This window comes from Mauremys mutica, chromosome 12 (genome assembly GCF_020497125.1).
Source record: "Mauremys mutica isolate MM-2020 ecotype Southern chromosome 12, ASM2049712v1, whole genome shotgun sequence".
Lineage (NCBI taxonomy): Eukaryota > Metazoa > Chordata > Testudines > Geoemydidae > Mauremys > Mauremys mutica.
The window spans coordinates 53,293,024-53,316,578 of NC_059083.1; the positions used below are offsets into that span (position 1 = coordinate 53,293,024).

The 23,555-nt window shown below is 46.9% G+C and overlaps 1 protein-coding gene across 2 annotated transcripts in view; it reads right to left on the bottom strand.

Annotated features, from left to right (window-relative positions):
• The window catches only part of LOC123346295 (olfactory receptor 10A7-like), a 42,728-nt gene that overhangs the window by 18,514 nt on the left and 659 nt on the right, over positions 1-23,555 (bottom strand). The window contains exon 2 of one of the 2 annotated variants that reach the window (XM_044983628.1): positions 20,728-22,052. The exons of the other annotated variant lie outside the window; for it this stretch is intronic. Within the exon in view, the coding sequence (XP_044839563.1) occupies positions 21,039-22,022 (984 nt within the window). The 5' untranslated portion in view covers positions 22,023-22,052 and the 3' untranslated portion in view covers positions 20,728-21,038. Of the gene's footprint in view, positions 1-20,727; positions 22,053-23,555 lie in introns of those variants that run through there. 2 annotated transcript variants of the gene reach the window in all.

Genomic DNA, 23,555 nt, shown 5'->3' on the forward strand with positions numbered 1-23,555 from the left:
TTTTCCAAGCATTAGGAGGCCACCTGATCTCTTTGTTCTCCAGCACCTTCAGTTGGCACCTTGCAGGAGAGTGGCCCAGGCCATCAGTTGCCCGGAGACAGGGTTGCAGCCATTCTCTGTGCAGACAGCATCACACTGGCCCTCTAGGGCTTTACAACAATCACACCCCCTTATCCCACCATCTAGAGCCTTAAGAAATGCATTGGGGAAACTGAGGCACACAGACAGTATTCAGAGAAAACACCTGTATACGACCAGTTACATACTTTGAAGGGTGTAAAATAATCAAATATTGTGCTAAATACAATGATACTCCAAACTGACCACCAAAGTTGCATGTTTTTCCCCTCAGGTGAGGGTTCTGGGGTGGGGCTGGGGATGAGGGGTTCACAATGCAGGAACGTGCTCGGTGCTGGGGGTGAAGGCTTTGGGGTGAGGCAGGGCTGAGGATGAGGAACTTGGGGTGCAGACAGGCTGCCCCAGGGCTAGGGCCAGAGAGGACTCCCCATCACCACCACTGGCAGCAGCAAGCTCCAAGGGAGGGACCCCTCCTCTCCCCCCTGCCCCCCACAGCACACTCACTCTGCACCACAGTCACTGCATATGTTCCTTCCTAGGGCCCCTCAGGTCCAGAAAGCCCACTCACCTCCCCTGTGATGGGTACTAGGGGGTGGGGGTTGCCATCACAGGTGGCCTTCCATGTTGCTGCCCCTCACCATAACTTCACTGTGGATGGGGCTGCCCCTTGCCCAGCATGGGGCAGAAGTGGGGTCTGTATGGTGATGGCTATGGGGCAGGGGAGCAGGGTGTCATAAAATTCACCCAAGCCCCAGCTGCTCAGGTAGGTCTATGAATCCCCCTCCCCCATCTGCCCTGTGGTGGGTGGATGCTGGAGGGGAGGGGCACTGCCTTCACATATGGCTTCCTGCCTCCCTGACCCCTGCTGCAGCCTGCAGCCCCTCACCGTAGCTTCAGTGGGGGGGGACGGTGGGAGGGGATGGCATGGGGCTGCCCCTTCCCCAGCGTTGGGCAGGAGTGGGGGCTGGGGGGGAATCATAGGGTCAAACACTCACGGAAGCCCAGGACCTGCTCAGGTGGGTGAGGTCAGTCTCCGAGTCCTGGCCGGAAGTGCCCTTTGCATCTCCTCCAGGTAGGGGGAGGGGAGGGCTGCCAAGCATGGCACAGCCCCCTCCCCTCCCCCGGCCGGTGCTCCAGCAAGCAACAGCAGCAGAGGCAACAGGCAAGGCAAGGGAGAGAGACATGCCTGCGTTTAAGCCTCCAGCCTCCGGGGTGGGGCAGAGGAGAGGGCTGCCACCAGCACGGCGGGGCCCCCTCCCTCTCCCTCTCCCCATCCCCCTCCACTCGGAGATGGTACAGTCAGCAACAGTCAGCAGCAGCTTGCACTCACTGCTGACTGCTGTTGCTGTTATGCTAGGCAGCTGAGCGGCAAGGAAGAGACTGAGACATGCAGACGCAGCTGCCTGCGTTCAGGCAGTTAAGCTCTCTGGGGCCGGGCGGGGAGGGGAGGGGGGAAGCTCTCCAGCCCTGGCGGTGGCGGCGGCGGGGGGGCGCTCCAAGCAGGGGAAAAAAAACATTGGTGGGGCAGAGCCCCTGCTTGGGATTTATTCCTGGGGCTAAAGCCCCAGAGCCCCATATAAGTCGGCGCCTATGCTCCGGTTCCACTGAGGTTCTTGTCTTTCAACATTCTGCAGAAACGGGACTTTCTCATTAAAGAAACCTGCAGTTACCTGAAGGGATGAACTGGTGAATTCTGTGATGGCCATTTGGTTTCCCTAGTGTCTGTCTGCCATGGGTTGAGTCTAGGAACAATAAATCTTTTCCTAGATTGAATGGGAAGGACATAGAGTTAAAAGTTAATCAGATCTCATGAATTAATTCCATAAATATTCAGAAACTCCCTCTCTCTCCTGGGTACAGGCTGAAATTTTAAGGCTAAATGTAGATTTCAAAGCAAAGTGCCAGGAGTCTCAGTCTGAGGACAGAACATTGCTCTGATGGGGAAAAGGGTGTTTTACGTGGATACCAATGACAACTATAATGACCCGTTTCTCTGGTAGCCAATAATGATAGACAGAGAAATGATCTGATCCGTCATATCATATACCATCTAGTGACATACCAGAGCTTAACAATTATGCTTAATTGCTGTATTTCATTTCTGACAATGGCCAAAATCATTCCATGTCTTAGGAGTCAAAATCAATAAATACATCAACTGAAATCTTGGACTGAGATTTCCAATGTGGTCTAGTGTCCGTAGGCACCGATCTTCTGTAATAATTAATGGAAATAAATCTAACAATATATTCTGGTATATTCAGCCTTTCAATTCTCTGTAGGAAAAGAAACAATTTTCACCCCCTCACAAGAGATAACTTTATCATAATTTATGAAGTGGAGTAAATTCTCCCTTAGTTCCTGTGCTGGTTACATGGTGAGGGACTGGCAATGCTTTTTCTGTTTCCCGACATTAACTATGTAGCAGTAATAAAATACAGCTCTTTAAATGGTGGGTCTTAGAAAGGGGCAGAACCAGACTGATGTGCAACCCAAACTTGGGAGTGACCCTCCCCGCTCCATAATGAGTGTGAGATGATAATAGAGGAGCAAGAAAGGCACTGGGGTGGTGGAGGGAAGATGCTGTCCCTGAACTCAGAGTCTAGAAACAATCTGGCATGTGTGATCCAGGCTAGTAAGACTTTATCACCACTCACCACCCCATTGAAAAGTCATGGAAGATGGGAGACATTCCAGAAGACTGGAAAAGGGCAGATATAGTGCCCATCTAGAAAAAGGGAAATAAGGACAACCTGGGGAATTACACACCAGTTAGCTTAACTTCGGTATCTGGAAAAAGATAATAGAGCAAATAATTAAGCAATCAATTTGCAAACACCTAGAAGATAATGAGGTGATAAGTAACAGTCAGCATGGATTTGTCAAGAACAAATCATGTCAAACCAGCCTGAGAGCTTTCTTTCATAGGGTAACAAGCCTTGTGGATAGCGGGGAAGCAGTAGATGTGGTATATCTTGACTTTAGTAAGGCTTTTGATACTGTGTCACATAGCCTTCTCAGAAACAAATGGGAAATACAACCTAGGTGTATAAGGTGGGTGAATAACTGATTGGAAAACTGTTCCCAAAGAATAGTTATCAGTGGTTCACAGTCATGCTGGAAGGGCATAATGAGTGGGGTCCTGCAGGGATCAGTTCTGGGTCTGGTTCTGTTCAATATCTTCATCAATGATTTAGATAATGGCATAGAGAGTATGCTTATAAAGTCTCCTGTGGCACCTTATAGACTAACAGACTTTTGCAGCATGAGCTTTCGTGGGTGAATACCCACTTCTTCGGATGCAAGTAGTGGAAATTTCCAGGGGCAGGTTTATATATGCAAGCAAGAAGCAAGCTAGAGATAACGAGGTTAGTTCAATCAGGGAGGATGAGGCCCTGTTCTAGCAGTTGAGTGAAAACCAAGGGAGGACAAACTGGTTCTGTAGTTGGCAAGCCATTCACAGTCTTTGTTTAATCCTGAGCTGATGGTGTCAAATTTGCAGATGAACTGGAGCTCAGCAGTTTCTCTTTGAAGTCTGGTCCTGAAGTTTTTTTGCTGCAGGATGGCCACCTTAAGATCTGCTATTGTGTGGCCAGGGAGGTTGAAGTGTTCTCCTACAGGTTTTTGTATATTGCCATTCCTAATATCTGATTTGTGTCCATTTATCCTTTTCCTTAGAGACTGTCCAGTTTGGCCTATGTACATAGCAGAGGGGCATTGCTGGCATATGATGGCATATATTACATTGGTGGACGTGCAGGTGAATGAACTGGTGATGGTGTGGCTGATCTGGTTAGATTCTGTGATGGTGTCGCTGGTGTAGATATGTGGGCAGAGTTGGCATCAAGGTTTGTTGCATGGATTGGTTCCTGAGTTAGAGTTACTATGGTGCGGTGTGCAGTTACTGGTGAGAATATGCTTCAGGTTGGCAGGTTGTCTGTGGGCGAGGACTGGCCTGCCACCCAAGGCCTGTGAAAGTGTGGGATCATTGTCCAGGATGGGTTGTAGACTGAAGGACTGTCTGGATATGTGGACTCTCTACTCAGACCCTATGCCACCAGCACTCCCAGCTATCTCCGTGACACCACTGATTTCCTGAGGAAACTACAATGCATTGGTGACCTTCCAGAAAACACCATCCTGGCCACCATGGATGTAGAGGCTCTCTACACAAACATCCCACACGCTGATGGAATACAAGCTGTCAGGAACAGTATCCCTGATGATGCCACAGCACAACTGGTTGCTGAGCTCTGTGTCTTTATCCTCACACACAACTATCTCAAATTTGATGACAATATATATCTCCAGATCAGTGGCACCGCTATGGGCACCCGCATGGCCCCACAATATGCCAATATTTTTATGGCTGACCTGGAACACTCCCGTCCACTCACGCCCCTTCTCTATCTATGCTACATTGATGACATCTTCATCATCTGGACCCATGGGAAGGAGACTCTGGAAAAATTCCACCACGATTTCAACAGCTTCCACCCCACCATCAACATCAGCCTGGACCAATCTACACGGGAGGTCCACTTCCTAGACACTACGGTGCAAATAATTGATGGTCACATTACCACCACCCTATACCGAAAATCTACCGACCGCTATGCCTACCTTCATGCCTCCAGCTTTCATCTGGGCACACCACAAGATCCATTGTCTACAGCCAAGCACTGAGGTACAACCGCATCTGCTCTAACCCCACAGACAGAGACCAACACCTACAAAATCTCCACCAAGCATTCTCAAAACTACAGTACCCGCACGAGGAAATAAGGAAACAGATCAACAGAGCCAGACGTGTACCCAGAAGCCTCCTACTGCAAGACAAACCCAAGAAAGAAACCAACAGGACTCCACTGGCCATCACATACAGTCCCCAGCTAAAACCCCTCCAGCACATCATCAGGGATCTACAACCCATCCTGGACAATGACCCCACACTTTCAGAGGCCTTGGGTGGCAGGCCAGTCCTCGCCCACAGACAACCTGCCAACCTGAAGCATATTCTCACCAGTAACTGCACACCGCACCATAGTAGCTCTAACTCAGGAACCAATCCATGAAACAAACCTCGATGCCAACTCTGCCCACATATCAACACCAGCGGCACCATCACAGGACCTAACCAGATCAGCCACACCATCACCGGTTCATTCACCTGCACGTCCACCAATGTAATATATGCCATCATATGCCAGCAATGCCCCTCTGCTATGTACATCGGCCAAACTGGACAGTCTCTAAGGAAAAGGATAAATGGACACAAATCAGATATTAGGAATGGCAATATACAAAAACCTGTAGGAGAACACTTCAACCTCCCTGGCCACACAATAGCAGATCTTAAGGTGGCCATCCTTCAGCAAAAAAACTTCAGGACCAGACTTCAAAGAGAAACTGCTGAGCTCCAGTTCATCTGCAAATTTGACACCATCAGCTCAGGATTAAACAAAGACTGTGAATGGCTTGCCAACTACAGAACCAGTTTGTCCTCCCTTGGTTTTCACTCAACTGCTAGAACAGGGCCTCATCCTCCCTGATTGAACTAACCTCGTTATCTCTAGCTTGCTTCTTGCTTGCATATATAAACCTGCCCCTGGAAATTTCCACTACTTGCATCCGAAGAAGTGGGTATTCACCCACGAAAGCTCATGCTGCAAAAGTCTGTTAGTCTATAAGGTGCCACAGGATTCTTTGCTGCTTCTACAGAACCAGACTAACATGGCTACCCCTCTGATACTTATAAAGTCTGTGGATAATACCAAGCCAGGAAGGGTTGTGAGTGCTTTGAAGGATAGGATTAAAATTCAAAATGATCAGAACAAACTGGAGAAATGGTCTGAAGTAAAAAGGATGAAATTCAATAAGGACAAATGCAAAGTACTCCACTTAGGAAGGAACAATCAGTTGCACACATACAAAATGGCAAAAGACTGCGGAAGGAAGGAGTACTGCAGAAAGGGATCTGGGGATCATAGTGGATCACAAGCTAAATATGAGTCAACAGTGTATCACTGTTGCAAAAAAAGCAAACCTTATTCTGGGATGTTGTAAGCAAGACCCAAGAAGCAATTCTTCCATTCTGCTCTGTGCTGATTAGGCCTCAACTGTAGTATTGTGTCCAGTTCTGTAAGCCACCTTCAGGAAATATGTGGACAAATTGGAGAAAGTCCAGAGAAGAGCAACAAAAATGATGAAAGGTCTAGAAAACATGACCTACGAGGGAAGATTGAAAAAAATTGGGTTTGTTTAGTCTGGAGAAGAGAAGACTGAGAGGGGACATAACAGTTTTCAAGTACTTAAAAGGTTGTTACAGGAAGGAGGGGAAAAAATGTTCTCCTTAACCTCTGAGGACAGGACAATGAGCAATGGGCTTAAATTGAAGCAAGGGCGGTTTAGATTCGACATTAGGAAAAACTTCCTAACTATCAGAGTGGTTAAACACTGGAATAAATTGCCTAGGGAGGTTGTGGAATCTCCATGATTGGAGCAGATTGGACAAACACCTCTCAGGGGTTATCTAGATAATACTTAGTTCTGCCTTGAGTGCAGGGAACTGGACTAGATGACCTCTCGAGGTCCCTTCCAGTTCTACAGTTCTATGATTGGGGCTCACACTAAGCTGGATCCTCAGCTGGTGTAAATCAAGGTAGCTTCATTTGTGTCAGTGGGCCAGATCCTCAACTGAGAACCTGTAACAAGACATGGATCTCACACTCAATCTCTGAAATTGTGCTATGAACGCTGACTGGCACTGCAGTGGGAAGGTGAGGCTAAAACTGTTCATATTCATCTGAAGAAGAGCTCTGTGTAGCCCAAAAGCATCTCTCGTTCACCACCACAAGTTGGTCCAATAAAATATATTACCTCACCCACCTTGTCCCTCTAATATTCACAAATTGCATTCAATCCTCTGTTTGGAAGGGGATATAGAAATGCAGTCAGGAAGATAGTGCTCACCTGTAACTACAAGACAACCCAAGCTTGAAGTGATGAGCTCTTGTTTCTCAGGGTTCACGGGCCAGGACTCAGGATCCTCAGCTTGACGATCCTCTTTCTGTAGAAACTGGGAGAAGGTATAATGGGGATCTTTTGTTTTCCCTGCCCCTTATTCCAAGAACAAGGGGGGCATGCAACAAAATTAAAAGGTGGGCAATTTAAAATCTATAAAATGAAATACTTGTTCACTCAAAGTGTAATTAAACTGTGGCACTCACTGTGATGCTGGCAGATCAAGTTCTAGCTCATGTCAAGGTCCCCCGGTCTCAGCAGGACACTAACAGATACACAGCAGGAATCAGTCTGGCTCACTTGTGGGTTAATATTGATGTAAGCAGAGTCAGGATGAGCTCTACCCTGACATCTGGTGGTGAATTATGGCGAGTGTGGAAAAGAACTTAGGGAGCTGATCTTGTTTGCATAGGCACATCCACTCCGCGTTGCATGAGCCCCAAATGGTCACTTTGAAAGCTCTGGGATCCCCAATTTCTCAGTTATTGGGGTAGGGGGAATAAAGTGTTGTTACCCTGATTATGTGAATGAAGGACTATGAGTCTGTTTTATGACAGAAAGTAACACTCGCTAGACAAAGGACATGGGTTCCAAAACCCAATGAATAGAGAGAGGTTGGGGGCAGGTGTGTGTACCTGATGGCATGGGCCCCTTTTGAGGGCCTGACACACCAATTGCACCTCCTTCTGCCTCTCCACTGTTGAATAGCAGAGCTAATTTTGATTCTATTAGAAGTCTAGCTAGAGGCTTCTGAGCTGAATTCACTTTGTGCCAATGGTGCACTGGGGCTCCCCTACTACAAGCTGAAATAATTAAGAGCTGAAACCACTAAAAGAGCTAAAATTACTGAGCTGAGATCACTGAGTGCTGTGTTAACTAGTGTGGGAGCCTGAAGATATATTGCTAAGAAGCTGGCAGAGCAGTTTGCAGGATGGTTGGAGCGGCGAGCGCAGTGGAGTGGAGCAGCTAGTGGAGCGGAGCAGTGTGTGGGACAGTTGGAGCAGCCCACAGAACAGTGAGTGGAGCAGAGCGGAGCAGTTTGCGGGGACGGCTGGAGGACAGAAGTGGAGCGGAGCGGCTGGAGTAGCAGAGCCATTCGTGGGGAAGGCTGCAGCAGACCTCCACGGAGAGGCGGGGTGGTCAGCCTCAGCCCACGTAAGGTGCCCCTTAACACTCTGTGTGCACCCCCCCCCCCAATTCCACCCATGCTGGGGGGAGGGTAAAACTCTGCAGATGAACTTTTGAACTCTGGGGCGGCACTGACCAGGGACAGAGACTTTTGGGTTGTTGGACTTTGAGGTGATTTGAACTTAAGACCCTGAGGGAAAAAGACATTGCCAAACTTACTTGGAGGTGGGTCTTTTGCTCATGGTTTGTGTCATGAATCCTGTTTGTGGTGTTTCCTGAATGTAATGCCTCATTGTTTCACTCCTTTACGCTACACTCAGACTCCGTGCTTGCGAGAGGGGAACTATTGCCTCCTAGAGGCACCCGGGGGGGGGGGTATGTAATTGTCCCGGGTCACTTGGTGGGGCTCGACCCGGTTTTGCATTGCGCTATTGAAACGGAACTGCTGGATACTGAACCCGGCCCTTGTTGCTGCCAACTCAGAGGGGCAGAAGGGTAACATTAATAATATGGGTATTAGAATTATAAGAAAGTTTGGAATGCTTGTCAGTTGCTACCTGCATTAATCTCCCCTGTAATGTCTGTTCCGTATTGTAAATTAACATTTGAGTGGTTATAGTGAGCTTCTGTGAGTATGAATCACCACACAGGAGAGGGATGTTAATGACTGTGAAGAGTTGCTCTTCCACAGACATGAAGCCTCTCCTGAAAAAGGAAACCCATCAGTACCAGATCAGGTGACCAGATAGCAAGTGTGAAAAATCAGGACAGGAGATGGGGGGTAATAGACGCCTGTGTAAGACAAAGCTCCGAATATCGGGACTGTCCCTATAAAATAGTATCAGAGGGGTAGCCGTGTTAGTCTGGTTCTGTAGAAGCAGCAAAGAATCCTGTGGCACCTTATAGACTAACAGACGTTTTGCAGCATGAGCTTTCGTGGGTGAATACCCACTTCTTCAGATGCAAGAGATAAAATAGGGACATCTGGTCACCCTAATACCAGGTGGGCAATGGGTGGATATTCCAACAGTAATCTCCCTACAACTGGATTGAGAAACAATCAACAAAAGGACTAGAGACTTATTGTTCTGCTCTCCTCCCTATGAAGATGAGTCATGCAAGTGGATTGAGTTTGCAGCTCAGAGCAGATGGAAGGAGGAGGAGGTAAACCCCAAACAAAAGGAACTAGGGATCTCTATGATGATTGGGCGCTTGGTGCAGGGTGTTTCTGGACATTAGCAAGAGATCCCCAGCTGCTTAGCCTGGGTTAGTCCTAAAGGTCAAATACAGCTTGCTGCTGAGAGAAGCCTGTATTACCTTTTGAAACCTGAGACTGTGAATCATTCATGGGTCTGTTTGCTTGCTTTAACCTTGTAAATAACTCTCATTTCCTTTTCCTATTTAATAAATCTTCCTATACAGTAGTTAACTATAGGATTGGCTCCAAGTGTCCTCTTTGGCGTGAGACCTAAAGTGCAATTAACCTGGGGGAAGTCAGGAGTAACCTGAATATTGCTGTGATCCTTGGCGTAAGGGATCGTGTAACACAGATACGCTCACCTGGGTGGCAGGAGAGACCAAGGGGTCTTTCTTGGGGGACTCTGTCAAGGCTGTTAAAGTGTCTGAGGAGTTTGCACTTGGCGCAGTTGGTTGGTGAAATCTAAGTTTAGACCTGACAACCAATGAGGGGTTTGTGCCCTGGTTTGGAACTGTCTGTCCTGAGTTTGGCACTCACACTCTTGCATCCCTATTGGGAGCACCACACTCTCTGCCACAGGAAGTCATTGATATGAAGGACTTAACTAGATTCCAGAAGAGATTGGATGTTCCTGATAGTCATATAAATATCCAGAGTTATCATAATAATGGCAACAATAGAGATTGGCTTAACCCCCAAACCATGAGTTTTAATATCCATTCCAAACCGAGCTATTATAGATGAACATGACATATGTGAGGGGAGATTATCCCAGAACTGCTACTGCAGTGTTCTTACATTTGCCTCTGAAACATCTAGTCCTGCCTGCTCTCAGAGAACGATACTGACCAGGATGGCCCTTGGGTCTGATCTAATCTGGCAATTTCTATATTACTACATTCTCCTAAAGTGATACATAGAAACCCCAAATTCCAGTAGTTCAAGAAGCTACTCTTTTGATATTTCAGCCTCTGACAAGCTGTTCCCTGAAAAAAGTTGACCTGGCGCAGATTACTTCATAACGCTTTTTGGTGATGATCGATACAAATAAATCATTTGAGAGGAGGTTGTCAAACTGTCTATAGGATTGCAACATTAATTCTAATAGGAGATTAGGACACCCAGTTCCTAGGTGGCTTCAAAATCTCAACCATAGCACCTAAGCAATACCTATATCTTGTTTATTCCCTGGGTTCAGCTGACTCAGGGATTCTCTTGCAACTTGCCTGACTCAGATATAGTGAAACAGTTTTTGTTATTTATTTTCTTCAAATTCCCGTTCTTACACTTTACCCACTTAATAACCCATTTTAATGTTCCTTTCTATCAGCTTCACTTAGTTTTGATTTCCATTATTCTATTCCAGGCTTCACCCTAGTTATCCTGAGCCAGATCCTTAGCTGAGGACCTTTCACAAGACATATATCTCAATTTCCCCATTGTTAAATAGTGCTATTAACACCAACTGGCACTGCTGTGGGAAGGTGAGGCTAAAACTGCTAGCATTGATAGAGACAAGATGCGTGAGGTAATATATTTTATTGGACTGACTTCTGCTGGTGAGAGGGACAAGCTTTTGAAAGTTAGAGAACTTGTCTCTCTCCAACAGAACTTGGTCCAGTAAAAGATATCACCTCACCCACCTTGTGTCTCTAATATCCTGGGACCAACACGTTTACAACAACACTGCAGACAATATTCACAAAGCACATTCATGCCCCTGTTCGGAAGGTGGTGTAGAAACGCAGTCAGGAAGAGGGTGCTCACCTGTAACCACAGGACAGCTCAAGCTTCGAGTGATGACTTCTTATTTCTCAGGGTCTGGTGACCAGGACTCGGTTTCTGCCACTGAGGTAATTGGGTCTCATCATTTGACCGAAACTGGATCTTCTCAGCAAAGACACCTGCATCTACCTGAATGGACGAGCAGCTGCTGTGATCTGTCTTAGAACATGCTCTTCCCCCTCCACTTACAAAGTGTAGAGTCCTCATATTTGTAGCCTTCTCCATCGAAGGCTGCATCTCCCGTGATTCACCTCTGAAGAGGTTGAGCCTGGGGAGTTAGTGCTGTGTTTTCTGTGGGTACAGTACAACTGTCCTCATGCAACCAACCTCTCACGCCCATAGGAATCACCTTTCTGCTACCAGCTGTATGAGGTTATTGCTCTGCATGGCTGAAATGTAACGTAGTGTCCCTGGAGTGCATGGCCATGCAGAGACTGAAACTACTCAGCAATCTTTACTCATGTCGATTGTCCCATTGCCTTGAGTAGAACAATTGCATAAGAAAAAATGGGTAAGCTGACTTAAGCCTGCCAGACTGGGTGCTGAAGCCACAGTTTAACAGACACACAGGAAACTGAATGTAAAGTAAATTTAATCCATAGTTTGCAATAGAAAGATTTGGATGAAAGAATCTCTTTCTCCCACTTACACCCTGTAGTGAGGTGGTCTGGCTCCCCGCCACCCCAGAGGGGGACGAGCCTCTCTGGACACCAAAGTGGGCGGAGCCAGCAAACCCTGCACCTGCCCCTCAGAGGTCAGGGTGCAGGACAGGAAGTATAAAAGCCCGACCCCAGAGCTCACTTGGAACTCAGCCACCAAAGTGACCAGATGCTTGTGGCGTAGCTCCCGATGGGGAGATCACGGCGATTGGTGGCTGACATGAGGACTGGCCAGACCAGCTAACGCCTGAGCGTAGCCCGAGCCCAGTGATGCTGCCAAGCCTACCGCTCACCTGTTACCCTGAGGAACTGCCAGGCCTACCACTTGCCAGCTACCCCGAGGAGCCCATGGTGTGTGACCCCGTGGAGGATGCTGTCCAGACCCTGGTACCTCTAGACGGGGAGGTAGGAAGTAGCCCGGAGGCAGCCAACCCGAGTCTGGCTGCAACACTGCCAGAGCCAATGTCAGTGTGTTGCGGTCAGGATCCCCACTGACACAGCAGCGGGTCTTCTGACGCTGCTAGGGCCCCGGGCTGGGATAGTCTCCCCATCTCCCAGGCTGCTCGGAGCCAGGAGCCTGGGGTTTGCATTTGAATCTGTCTGCTCAGCCTTGCCTGAGGACCTGAGCTACTGACTCTTGCCCGCCCTGATCCAGGGCCTGGGCTTGCTACTATTGAACTGTTTGCTCAGCCCCCGCCCCCAGAGGGCCGGAGCTGCTGACTGACACACCTGACCAAAGTAGCGAAGTGGTCTGGCTCCCCCCCACCCTGGAGGGGGACGAGTCCCGGACGAACAGCCCACACATGGTGGAGAATATGGGCCTTATGACAAGGGATCTGCGGTGGAGTGTGCCCAAGCGACCATGGATATGGACAAGCTTATTAAGTTCTTAGCCGAATGCCAACAACAGCAGCAGCAGCTGGTCCAGCATTGGTCGGGACCCAATAGCAACAGCTGATTTTGGAGCTGAGACGTCAGAACCGGGACCACCAGCAGCAGTGCCTGCAGCAGTTGGCGACCTTGCTGCCCTGTCCTGCAGAGCCCCAGCCTGTGGGTGCCACTGGGCCCCCCAGCCTGGCCCCTCCCATCCGGTTGACAGAGATGGCCCCAGCGCCGACCCAGAAGCTTTTCTGGTAACTTTTGAAAGGGTGGCGTTAGTCACAGGCTGGGCCCAAGACCAGTGGGCTACACTTTTGGCCCCATATTTGACCGAGACCGCCCAAACCGTATATTGGTGCCTGTCCACGGATGCGGCTTGGGACTACACCCAGGTAAAGGCAGCAATCTTAGATGGCTTGGACATTAACCCGGAGACCTTCCGACAGAGGTTCCGGAGCTTGGTCTACCTTATGGGGGCCCGACCCCGGATGGTAGCCCAAGAGTTGAGGGAAGCCTGAAATCGGTCACTACAACCCAAAAGGCAAACCTCAGATGAGCTCGTTGAACAAATTATTCTGGAGCAATTCATCCATATACTCCCATCACGAGGGAGGGCCTGGGTCCTCCGCCAATGGCCTACAACCTTAATGGCTGTCATCACACTCATGGAGGATTTTCTCGCCGCCGAGGCACCAGTGAGACCGTTCACTCAAGCTGCCCTGACAGGACTGGAGCGCCCTAACCCAGAGAAAAGGGGAGCCACCCGCAGCGAACCACTAAATTCGTCATGGAGCCCGAGTCCTGACCCCTGACCTGCCGAGGTCCCGGTTCGACAAGCCCCGGCACCTCGACCAGATGCCCGAGGGACCAACTGAAGCCTTCCCTGGGGCCAGATGGGAACACTCTCCCAGCCTGGATGCTCGGATATTGGACCCTGTTTTTCCTGTGGGAAATATGGCCATTTACAACAAGACTGCGCCAAGATGGATTGCAACTTTGGCCAGGTCTGCACGAGAGAAGCCCACGCCCGATGCTCACAAGCCGCCAAGATTACAGTGCCAGTGGTTGTCAGGGAATGTGCAACCTTGGCCCTAATTGACTCAGGCTGTGGCCAGATACTGGTTCACCAAAGCCTCGGCCTCCAGGCTGACCCATGCCTGGGGATGATCCGTCTACAATGCATTCACGACGACATACGACCCTACCCCAGTGCCCAAGTCCGACTGACCATGGATGGGGTCACGTGATCGATGGTTGGTCTGGCTCCTCGGATCGCCTACCCAGTGATCCTGGGGCGGGACTGGCCAGACTTCCTGGAAATCCTCCACTCCAATGCCAACGAGAGGCCCGCAACTACCCCAGTACTGGAAGGGAGCCTCCCTGAGACCCAGTCAGAGGGGGAGGAGGTGCCAGACCCCAACGGGACCAGAAGAAGAGCCCAAGGACATCCCTCCAGAAGCTCCTGCTGAACCCCTGCTTCATACTGACTTTTGTCATGACCCAAGGGCAGATCCCACCCTCAGTCATGCTTACGAGCAACTAGCCACGATTGATGGGGCCATAATTGACCCGCACCAGGCGAAGCAGTGGCCACACTTCGAACTGTGACAGGATTGGCTATATCGGGTAGAATGGGACCCACGCACTGGAGAACCCCAGAGCCAACTACTCGTGCCTCGATGTCACCGGCGGCCAGTAATGAAACTCACCCACGAAATCCTTGCTGCCAGTTACTTGGGCCATGAAAAGACTCTAGCCCGAATACTGACATGCTTCTTCTGGCCCGGCGTCCATGAGAAAGTAAGGAACTATTGTAACTCCTGCCCAGAGTGCCAGCTAGCCGCACTCCTGCGGACACCCCATTAACCCCATGCCCATAGTCGAAATGCCCTTCGAACGCATGGCCATGGACCTGGTGGGGCCCCTCCTGAAAAGCACTGCGGGGTTTCAGTATGTGTTGGTCCTAGTAGATTATGCTAATCATTTCCCAGAGGCAGTACCGCTGCAGAGCATCACTGCCCAAACCATTGCGGGCGAGCTCGTGAAGGTCTTTGCTCATGTAGGCCCTGGGAGATTCTCACGGACCAGGGCACCAAGTTTACCTCCCAACTGCTGTGGCAGGTGTGTAGGCTCCTGGGGATCAAGCAGTTGCACAACACTATCCACCATCGACAAACCGAAGGTTTGGTTGAACGGTTTAACCGTACTCTAAAAGACATGTTGCGCAAATTCCCCCCAGAAGAACTACGCCAGTGCGACCAGCTACTCCCGCCTTTGCTTCTGGCGATCCGGGAGGTGCCCCAGGCCTCTACGAAGTTTTCCCCTTTTGAGTTGTATGGCCGCTGCCCACGGGGGTTGCGCAACCTGATGCACAAAAACTGGGAACAAGCTCCATCACCAACCCAGGGCCTTTTTAAGTATGTCTTCCAGCTCCAGGAACACCTCGCTCAGGCCGGGAAGCTCGCCCGGGAAAACTTAAGGGCCGCCCAGGATGCTCAAGCACGAACCTATAACCGAGACACGCAGAGCCGTGACTTTAAACCTGGGGACTGGGCCCTGAGGGCCTGAGCTACTGACTGATTGTTGCCGGCCCCGATCTAGGGACAGGGCTTGCTACTATTGAACTGTTTGCTCATCCCCCGCCAGAGGGCCAGAGCTGCTGACTGCTGCACAGCCAAGCTAATTCCCCGATAGACCCGATCAAAGTAGCGAGGTGGTCTGGCTCCCCGCCGTCCCAGAGGGGGATGAGCCCCGGCCGAACAGCCTACACACCCCCAGTGGAAATATTTTTCCCAAGGAACTTTGATGTTATCAGTAATTACTAATGTTTGTTTATTTTACAATATTCTCACCCTTCTGCTGAGCAGTAGCAGAATTCAGGGTCTTGCAGATTGGTTTCCCATCGGAAAACCAGTGATGTGGAGTCTGGGTAATTTCTTAGTGTAACATTTTTGTTTTTACATTAAACACACCAGTCCTGGAACAGAGGTGACCACAGACAACATGATCCTCCTTTTAGGGATCCCATACGTCAGGAGCAGGACTAGTGTGCAAGGACCTTCCCCCACACAATACTTTCAGCCCAGGACCCTAAGGGTGAAAGCTGGGCCATCACCATTGAGTGGGAGCTGGGCAAGACAGGATACTTCTCTGTGTGACCTCTCTGACAAGTGTAGCTGTGATTCTCTCTTATGCTGTTGCATCATGAACTAACTTCACATATTTTTCATGCAACAGCCCTCCGGTCTGCATCCTAATAGCGATTGCAATAGCTTCTCTATAGTCCAGTGTCATTCATGGGATGTGCCTTGTGGGTGGCCTGACCATTTTGTGTGTTGGATTCTCATTTCTGAGAGATTCCCATCTCTCCCAAAAGAACAGAAAATAAATCATTTGAGATGGGAAAGGAAATGTCCAGGATTCTCGGTCTACTGGGGTGATGCACAGTGCCCACTTTTGGGGGAAACACTGCTTTAAAGTAAACTTCTTAGGTTTTCTGATCTTTGCTTTGGCCAAGGTTCATCCCAAGCATCACTGAGTCCTCAAAACTGTACCTGCAAAAGTGCCAGAGAGATTGTACAGATGACAGTTTGGAAAGGGTTTTCCATATATGTGTCCTTTTTTATATTCAGTTCTTTTTGAGCCCCTCCCTGGTTACAGAATGGAACCTAGACATTTGGAGGCTGCCTAGCTAGTATCCCCTATCCCTGGTCTTACTAACTGAAGAGATAGGGAGCAGGACAATGTATTTGAACTCACGTCCTAGACGGAAATATCTGAGGTGTGAAAAACCTCATGCTTTAGGGCTTGAGCCAATCTCTAAGTATTAGAGATCCAGGTGAGAGCTATAAGGGGGGCAGATTATCTCACCTCTGCCTCCTGTGGCATTCTTACACCTTCCTCTTAAACATCTGGGTCTGGCCACTGTCAGATATTGGACTAGATGGACCATGTGTCTGATCCAGTCTGGCAATTCCTATGTTCCTATGGAAACAGAATAGGTGAAACTGGGATCATCCTGCTCAAAGCACAGACCAGTATCTGAGTTCTGGAATGCTTGAATTAGACACTAACATAAGAGAGCACATTTGACAAGGTTAAGCTCCATCCACTAGATGGCAGTTCCCCGCCCTATTTCACCTGTGCCCCCGCCCCCCACACACAGTTGCTTAAGTTCTTTTGATATTGTCTATAGATCCATTCCGTTTCTGCATTACACCGTTCTCCACACACCTGCCTTCCAGAAGCTGGTATACAAGCACAATGTTCTTTTTGGCTAAAAAAAAAAATTCTCCTATGAACCCAAATAAAATAGTTTGTTTCAGCCTTTGGGCGACAAACCGCTGTATATTTATTTATTATTAGCATGAGGGCAAAATTGATTGGGAAAACAAAATTCTCAACCCCTTTTAGGCGTTGTTCATTTTTATGGTGATGGTTTTTTAACTTTGTAATAAGGGTCCCACTTTAACCTATCTCCCAGCTGTCTAATTTTATGTCTCCAAAGCTTTTTTGCAAACATTGCCCAATGTGACTTCTTGATTCCTTATAAAATGCAGGAAAAATCCCATGGGGGAAAATACTACACATAACGAACACTAGTTTAAATTTTTTGGAGATACCTGTCCAAGGTGGTGGCCTGTGATAATGTAACATAATAAATATAATAAATAATAATCCTATATCCGCTGCCATCTTGTGGGCATTTCAGAAAATAGCTGCCCATTGTTCCTGCTTAGAATATGCTGCCCTCTAGTGGACATCTTGCAGCATCACTGACCTTTCCACATTACTTTATCCTGTTCTTAAATCTATTGGTCAATACTCCTGACCCTTCCTCATTTCTTCCAATCTGCTGCCCTTAGTGTCGATTACGCAGCATGATAGTCTATTGCTCTGTTCTTACCTTCTCCTCTCTTCTAGAGTTAGCTCCAGTGAATGCTATTAGCTGCCTCTTTCCATCCTTGATGCTCTTGTGTTCCCTTTGGTCATCATTCAGTATAACAGCCCATTTCTCATCCCTTACCATCTACTACCATTTCACATTACTTGTTCCACCGTGGTACACTTTTTCTGACTTTAGGTAATGTTGGTGTCCTAGGAATGGCTTGGCTGTCTGCCTCTAATCCCCTAATTAACGTGACTACAGGGATCCTCAATATCTTAATTTATGCATTGCTCACTCGCATATTCCTCACTTTGGTTTCTAAAGAATTTTCCAGTTCATTCCGTAGCATAGAGGTCCATTGCTCCACAAAGTTCTTTCTTCACCGTTTATACTGGCGCCTTCTAGTCTGTATTATACAGCTTTACCTCTTTACACTGCCCTCTGCTGGTCACTTGGCAGTGTGACTTCTCCTTTCCTGTCCTTCCATTTCTGCTGCTGCTATCCATTGGCCACTGACCAGCATCACCACACCCTTCCCATTCCTTACGTCCTCTGCCCTCTAGACACCTAAGAACACAACCTCTCATTTCTTACCTTCGGCCATGTATGGTCTATTCCATATTATAGCTGCTAGGAAATGTTGTTGTCAATTTTAATGGAATCAATGAGCCCACAGAGTCAATGCTCTTCACATGACCTTGTCACTGTACAACATTAAATAGTTACATATGGCTTGGGGTTTGGAATACAGAAACCTCAGCCTGCTTAGACTCATGACAAGCACCCTAGAAAATTTATGCAAAAATTTGGAATTGCATTGGTTAGTATACAAGTCATGAAGCATTTTGAATCAGGAATTTGGTTTGTATAACCGCTCATCTCAATTAAAACTTATCTAAGTGCTTCTTTCAGAGACCGGCTCTTGGGTTGAATCCTTCTTTCACCAGAATCCTTAGTGGGGAAGACAGAGTTAGTTGTGTTCTTGGATTTTTTACTCAGCTGTGAGTTTTGTGGTCATTTTTCCTGCTTGTCAGAAAACAGACAAAATGGGGGAGAAGAGAGAGGACAGCAAAAATGGGAGTGGGGGCATGTGGCTTTTTACTGAAGTTCTCAATATTTGAGGTAGCTGGTCCATGGACAGATTCTCTGGGTTGGCAGGTTGGCCACGACTCTTGTTGCTCTGCGTGTGGGTTTAATTCCCCAGTCTGGGACATGATCTTTTTGGTCTGGGCAGTGTCTTCTCTTTCATTGGTTGTTCTGAGGCTGGGCAGGGCTGGATGGGCCGTCTCATTGCATTAATACTTCAGGATGCAGAATCAGGTCAAAAGAGATGGACAGGGCACAGGGTCATGCAGTAAGGTGCATGCGGGGGGTGGGGGGAAGATGAGCAAGTGATGACGGGAGCATACTGTGATTATGGGGGATGAAATGAGTGAGAAGATGATGGAGAAAAAAAACACGGTGCAAAGAACGTGTCTGTATGTGCAAGAGGGAGTGAAAGAGACTCTGCATGGGATATTTCAGCTGAATTAGTTAAAATTTGCAAAAGTTATAAGCAGCTGAAAATCTCATCTGGGAAGTGTCAAACAACCTGAACAGTAGATGTTGCTATGTGCTATACACACTGCATGTTATTAAAAGCATCTACACTTCTCATTAGAACACCCAGCTCTCCATTGCTTATGACTAGGGTTATGATTTTGTCACAGCTATTGTTAGAAAAAGTCACAGGCAGGATGTAGGCAATAAACAAGAAATCACTGAAGCCCGGGGCTGAAATTGCGGAGGTCATGTAAAAATCCCAGACTCAGTGACTTCCAGGACTAACTCGTAGCATTACTTATGGTTTTGCCACACGTTAACCATTTCAGCTGAAATTGTATATGCTGCTCTCAAGTCTGATACTGTTGTTATCACGAAGGCTGTGGTACAGATTCCTTTTGATAGTGGAAAGGATGGTGACAGATTGTCTACTATTGGTGTGTACATTAAAGATTAAAATGTTTAAAATGAGGTTTGGGTAAAGAGGATTTTTTTTTTATCATTTGAAGTGTGGGAATGTTGCTAATAAAAGATCTAAAAATTGCTGCTTTAAAGACTTTTTTTTCCTAGGGAATATCTCATCTTTTTTCAACACACACCCCCCCCCCGCAGAGAAGAAATGACCCAGAAAGCTGATGTTACCAGCTGTGCTTAAATTTATGCCATTTTCAACCCAGTAGATTCCTTTCTGTTAACCAGACATTTGACACTTTGTAGGATTAGATTTAATTTCTCTCTCCTACTACTGGGACATCCTGCCCAAATAAATCCATCCCGCTCACGACCTTTAGCCCTTCCCAGCCCCTTATGAATCCACAACCCTTGATGCACCAGCTCCCTGACCCCTTCCCCACTCTGCCTCCAGCCCTCCTGGCTCTCCTGTGCCCCGCAGCACCAGTTCGCTGAACCACAATGGGACCTCAGGCACCCTTGTATCAACAGATCAGCACATCAGTCACATGCTCCATGCAGTTGGAAGTTGTTCTACCGTAATGATGCCGAGGTCACCATTGGGGTGTTGGGTTGGAGGGCGAGTGCGATGAAGCTGGGGTATGTATTGCACTTCAGTGTGAATTGGAGATGGAAGCAAAAGCCTCCCAGTGTCATGATGTGTTTTACCCACAGCATCGCAGGCAATGTGTATGTAGCAAGGGACATCAGGGGGCTTTTCCTTGACCTTCTGATTTCCATCCTGATAAGGTATGGGGTGGCAGGGGTGTGTCCTGATGCAACCTATACAAGATTTGTTTGTTCTATTCCATTCTAGTCTATTCATCTGTTTATATGACACCTATCTCCATGGTATATGAGTAGGCTTGGCAGAATTATATTTTGATATTTTTTAAATAATTTCAGTGGAGAATATCACTGTTTGCTTTCAAGCATTTTATTTTTTATTTTTATTGATTTAAATGTTCACTATTCCCCCAAATTATGGGGCGTGTGTCAGACTAGGGATGTCAAACAATTATTTAGTGACCGACACTGAGCTTCGTGAAGTTAAAGCTTTATAATCCTTAAAATACAAATTGTCAATATCACATGTCAAAATACACAAAGTAAATATCCGTAAATCAAAATCAAATATGTCCTCAAGAAGCATTTTTCTTACTTTGTCCATAGGTAAGTTTTGATTGGTGTTGATGGAAATATATTTTCGGTGGTTTGTGTGTACAGTGAAATCGATGTTTACCAATCCTTACCGAAAAAATCGAAATCCTTCCAAGCCTATACATGAGCAGCTTCTAGCAATGCATTGAGCAATGTGACTAGTAAGGATGTGGTTCTTTCTCTCCATCTCCTCAGTGAGAACATTTCATGTGGATAATTTTTTAAATATTTGTGTATCTAGTTCATTTTAACCTAAAAAACCCCAGTTTGGTAAAATTTTTGAACTCTGGAAAGTTATATATTTCCTAAGAGCTTTCCTCATGGCCTCCTTCACCTCTTTGTTTCTCAGACTGTATATGAGAGGATTGACCATGGGAGTCAGGACTGTGTAGAAGACAGAGAACATTTTGCTTAAGTCTTTCAGCTTATGGGTTGCTGGAAACATATAGACAACAGTTATGGTCCCGTAGAAAAGTGTAACCATGATGAGGTGAGAGGAGCAGGTGGAAAATGTTTTTTTCCTCCCTGTGGTGGAAGGGATGCTCAGGATTGTGGAGATGATATAAAAGTAGGATGTCACAGTTAAAAGAAATGGGATCAGAGAGAAAATCAAGGATAGTGTAAAAGCCAAAACTTTTATCAGGTGAATGTCACTGCACATGAGCTTCATCATTGGGACAAAATCACAAAAGAAATGGTCAATTTCATTGGGACCACAGAAAATTAACTGACACATTGATAATGTTGATATGATACCAGATAGGAATCTGCTTATCCAAGACCCAGCTGCTAGCCAGAGACAGGACCTGCTGTTCATAAGGGCTGCATAGTGCAGAGGTTTACATATCGCTAAACACCGATCATAAGACATTGCTGCTAGGAGATAGCATTCTGTAGATGACAGAAAAACAAAAAAGTAATATTGTGTGATGCAGCCACTAAATGAGATGGTTCTGTCCTTAGTCAGGAAACTGGCCAGCATCCTGGGCAGGATGGTTGAGGTGTAGCAGGTCTCCAAGCAGGACAAGTTCGCCAGGAAGAAGTACATGGGGGTGTGAAGGTGCTGATCAGCCACAACTAGCACAACAATGAGGATGTTCCCAGACATGGTCACGATGTAGATCACCAGGAAAACCAGGAAGAGAAGGATCTGTAGTTCAGGGAGATTCCCAAATCCCAGGAGGATGAAATTGGTGATGGACGTTTGATTTCTCCAATCTGTCTTTGCCATTAAGAGTATGTAGAGGAAACTAAGGAAATTCTTCAATATAAAAATAATACTAAAGTGAAATTTGGGGACATAGTAATCAATATAACTTGATAATATTTAAAGCCAAGATCCTATGAGCCTCACAGTTGCATCTCCCCAGACTAGGGAGATTTTTTTTGTCTGGGAAGTTCTCAACTGTGTTATACCATCAGACTAGATGGTCACAATGGTCCCTTCTGGCCTTGGAATGTCTATCTATAAATCTTAACAGCTGAAATAGATTATTTATAGTCTATGATCCCCCCACAATTTGGAGAAGATAAACTTAAAAATTATTGTAATTAATGCTATAACCTCTTTCTGTTTACCTAATGGCCCCATAACCAGATCTTTGATTTTTCAATCGCATTTAAGTGCCTAAACCTTAGGCCCCTTTCAGATCTCAGCCTGATATTTCACTATCTCACCATCCTGTGTGGGGAAAAAAGTCTGGTCATTGTTTCATCTATTGAGGTATCCCACCTCCTAGGGCAGAAGTACAACCCACCTACTCTGGGGTTCTGCTATGAGTATCAGAGGGGATGATGAAGATAGATATTTATAGACCACTTTTCACATTCAAAACACTTTACTATAGATACCAAATCTGATTTAAAAATGCCTATTACTTTCATGGAAGATTTTGGAAGGAAACAGAATTAAAATTTACCATTAATTTTTTTCAGAGGTTTTGCAAAAAGAATAAAAAAAGGGGTTTCCAAAACACAATTTTTAACTGAAAAAAATTCCATTTCTACTTATTTGAAAATATCACAGGATGCTCAAAACCTATATTTTTATTTTGTTTTGATGAAATATTGAAATGAGATTACCTAGCTACCTAACATAACTTGCTCCCAAGCCATTATTTTACTGAATATTAAATATATATACCAGGGGTAGGCAACCTATGTCACACGTGCCAAAGGCAGCATGCGAGCAGATTTTCAGTGGCACTCACACTGCCTGGGTCCTGGCCACTGGTCTGGGGGGCTCTGCATTTTAATTTAATTTTAAATTAAGCTTCATAAACATTTTAAAAACCTTGTTTACTTTATATACAACAATAGTTTAGCTATATATTATAGACTTATAGAAAACAGGGCCGGCTCCAGGCACCAGCCCAGCAAGCAGCTGCTTGGGGCTGCCAACGGTGAGGGGCGGCACATCCGGGGCTTCAGTGGCAATTTGGTGGCGGGTCTCTCACTCGCTGTCAGAGCAAAGGACCTGCCGCCGAAATGCCACCGAAGGCTCTAGCGGCGGTGGTAGAGCTGCAGATCATGATCGTGGATATTTTTGTTTTGTTTTTGGGTTGTTTTTTTTGCTGCTTGGGGCGGCAAAATCCCTGGAGCCGGCCCTGATAGACAGAGACCTTCTAAAAATGTTAAAATGTATCACTGGCACGCGAAACCTTAAATGAGAGTGAATAAATAAAGACTTGGCACACCACTTCTGAAAGGTTGCCGACCCCTGATATATACTTTTTGAAAGTCTGGAATGAAAACCAGCCATCAC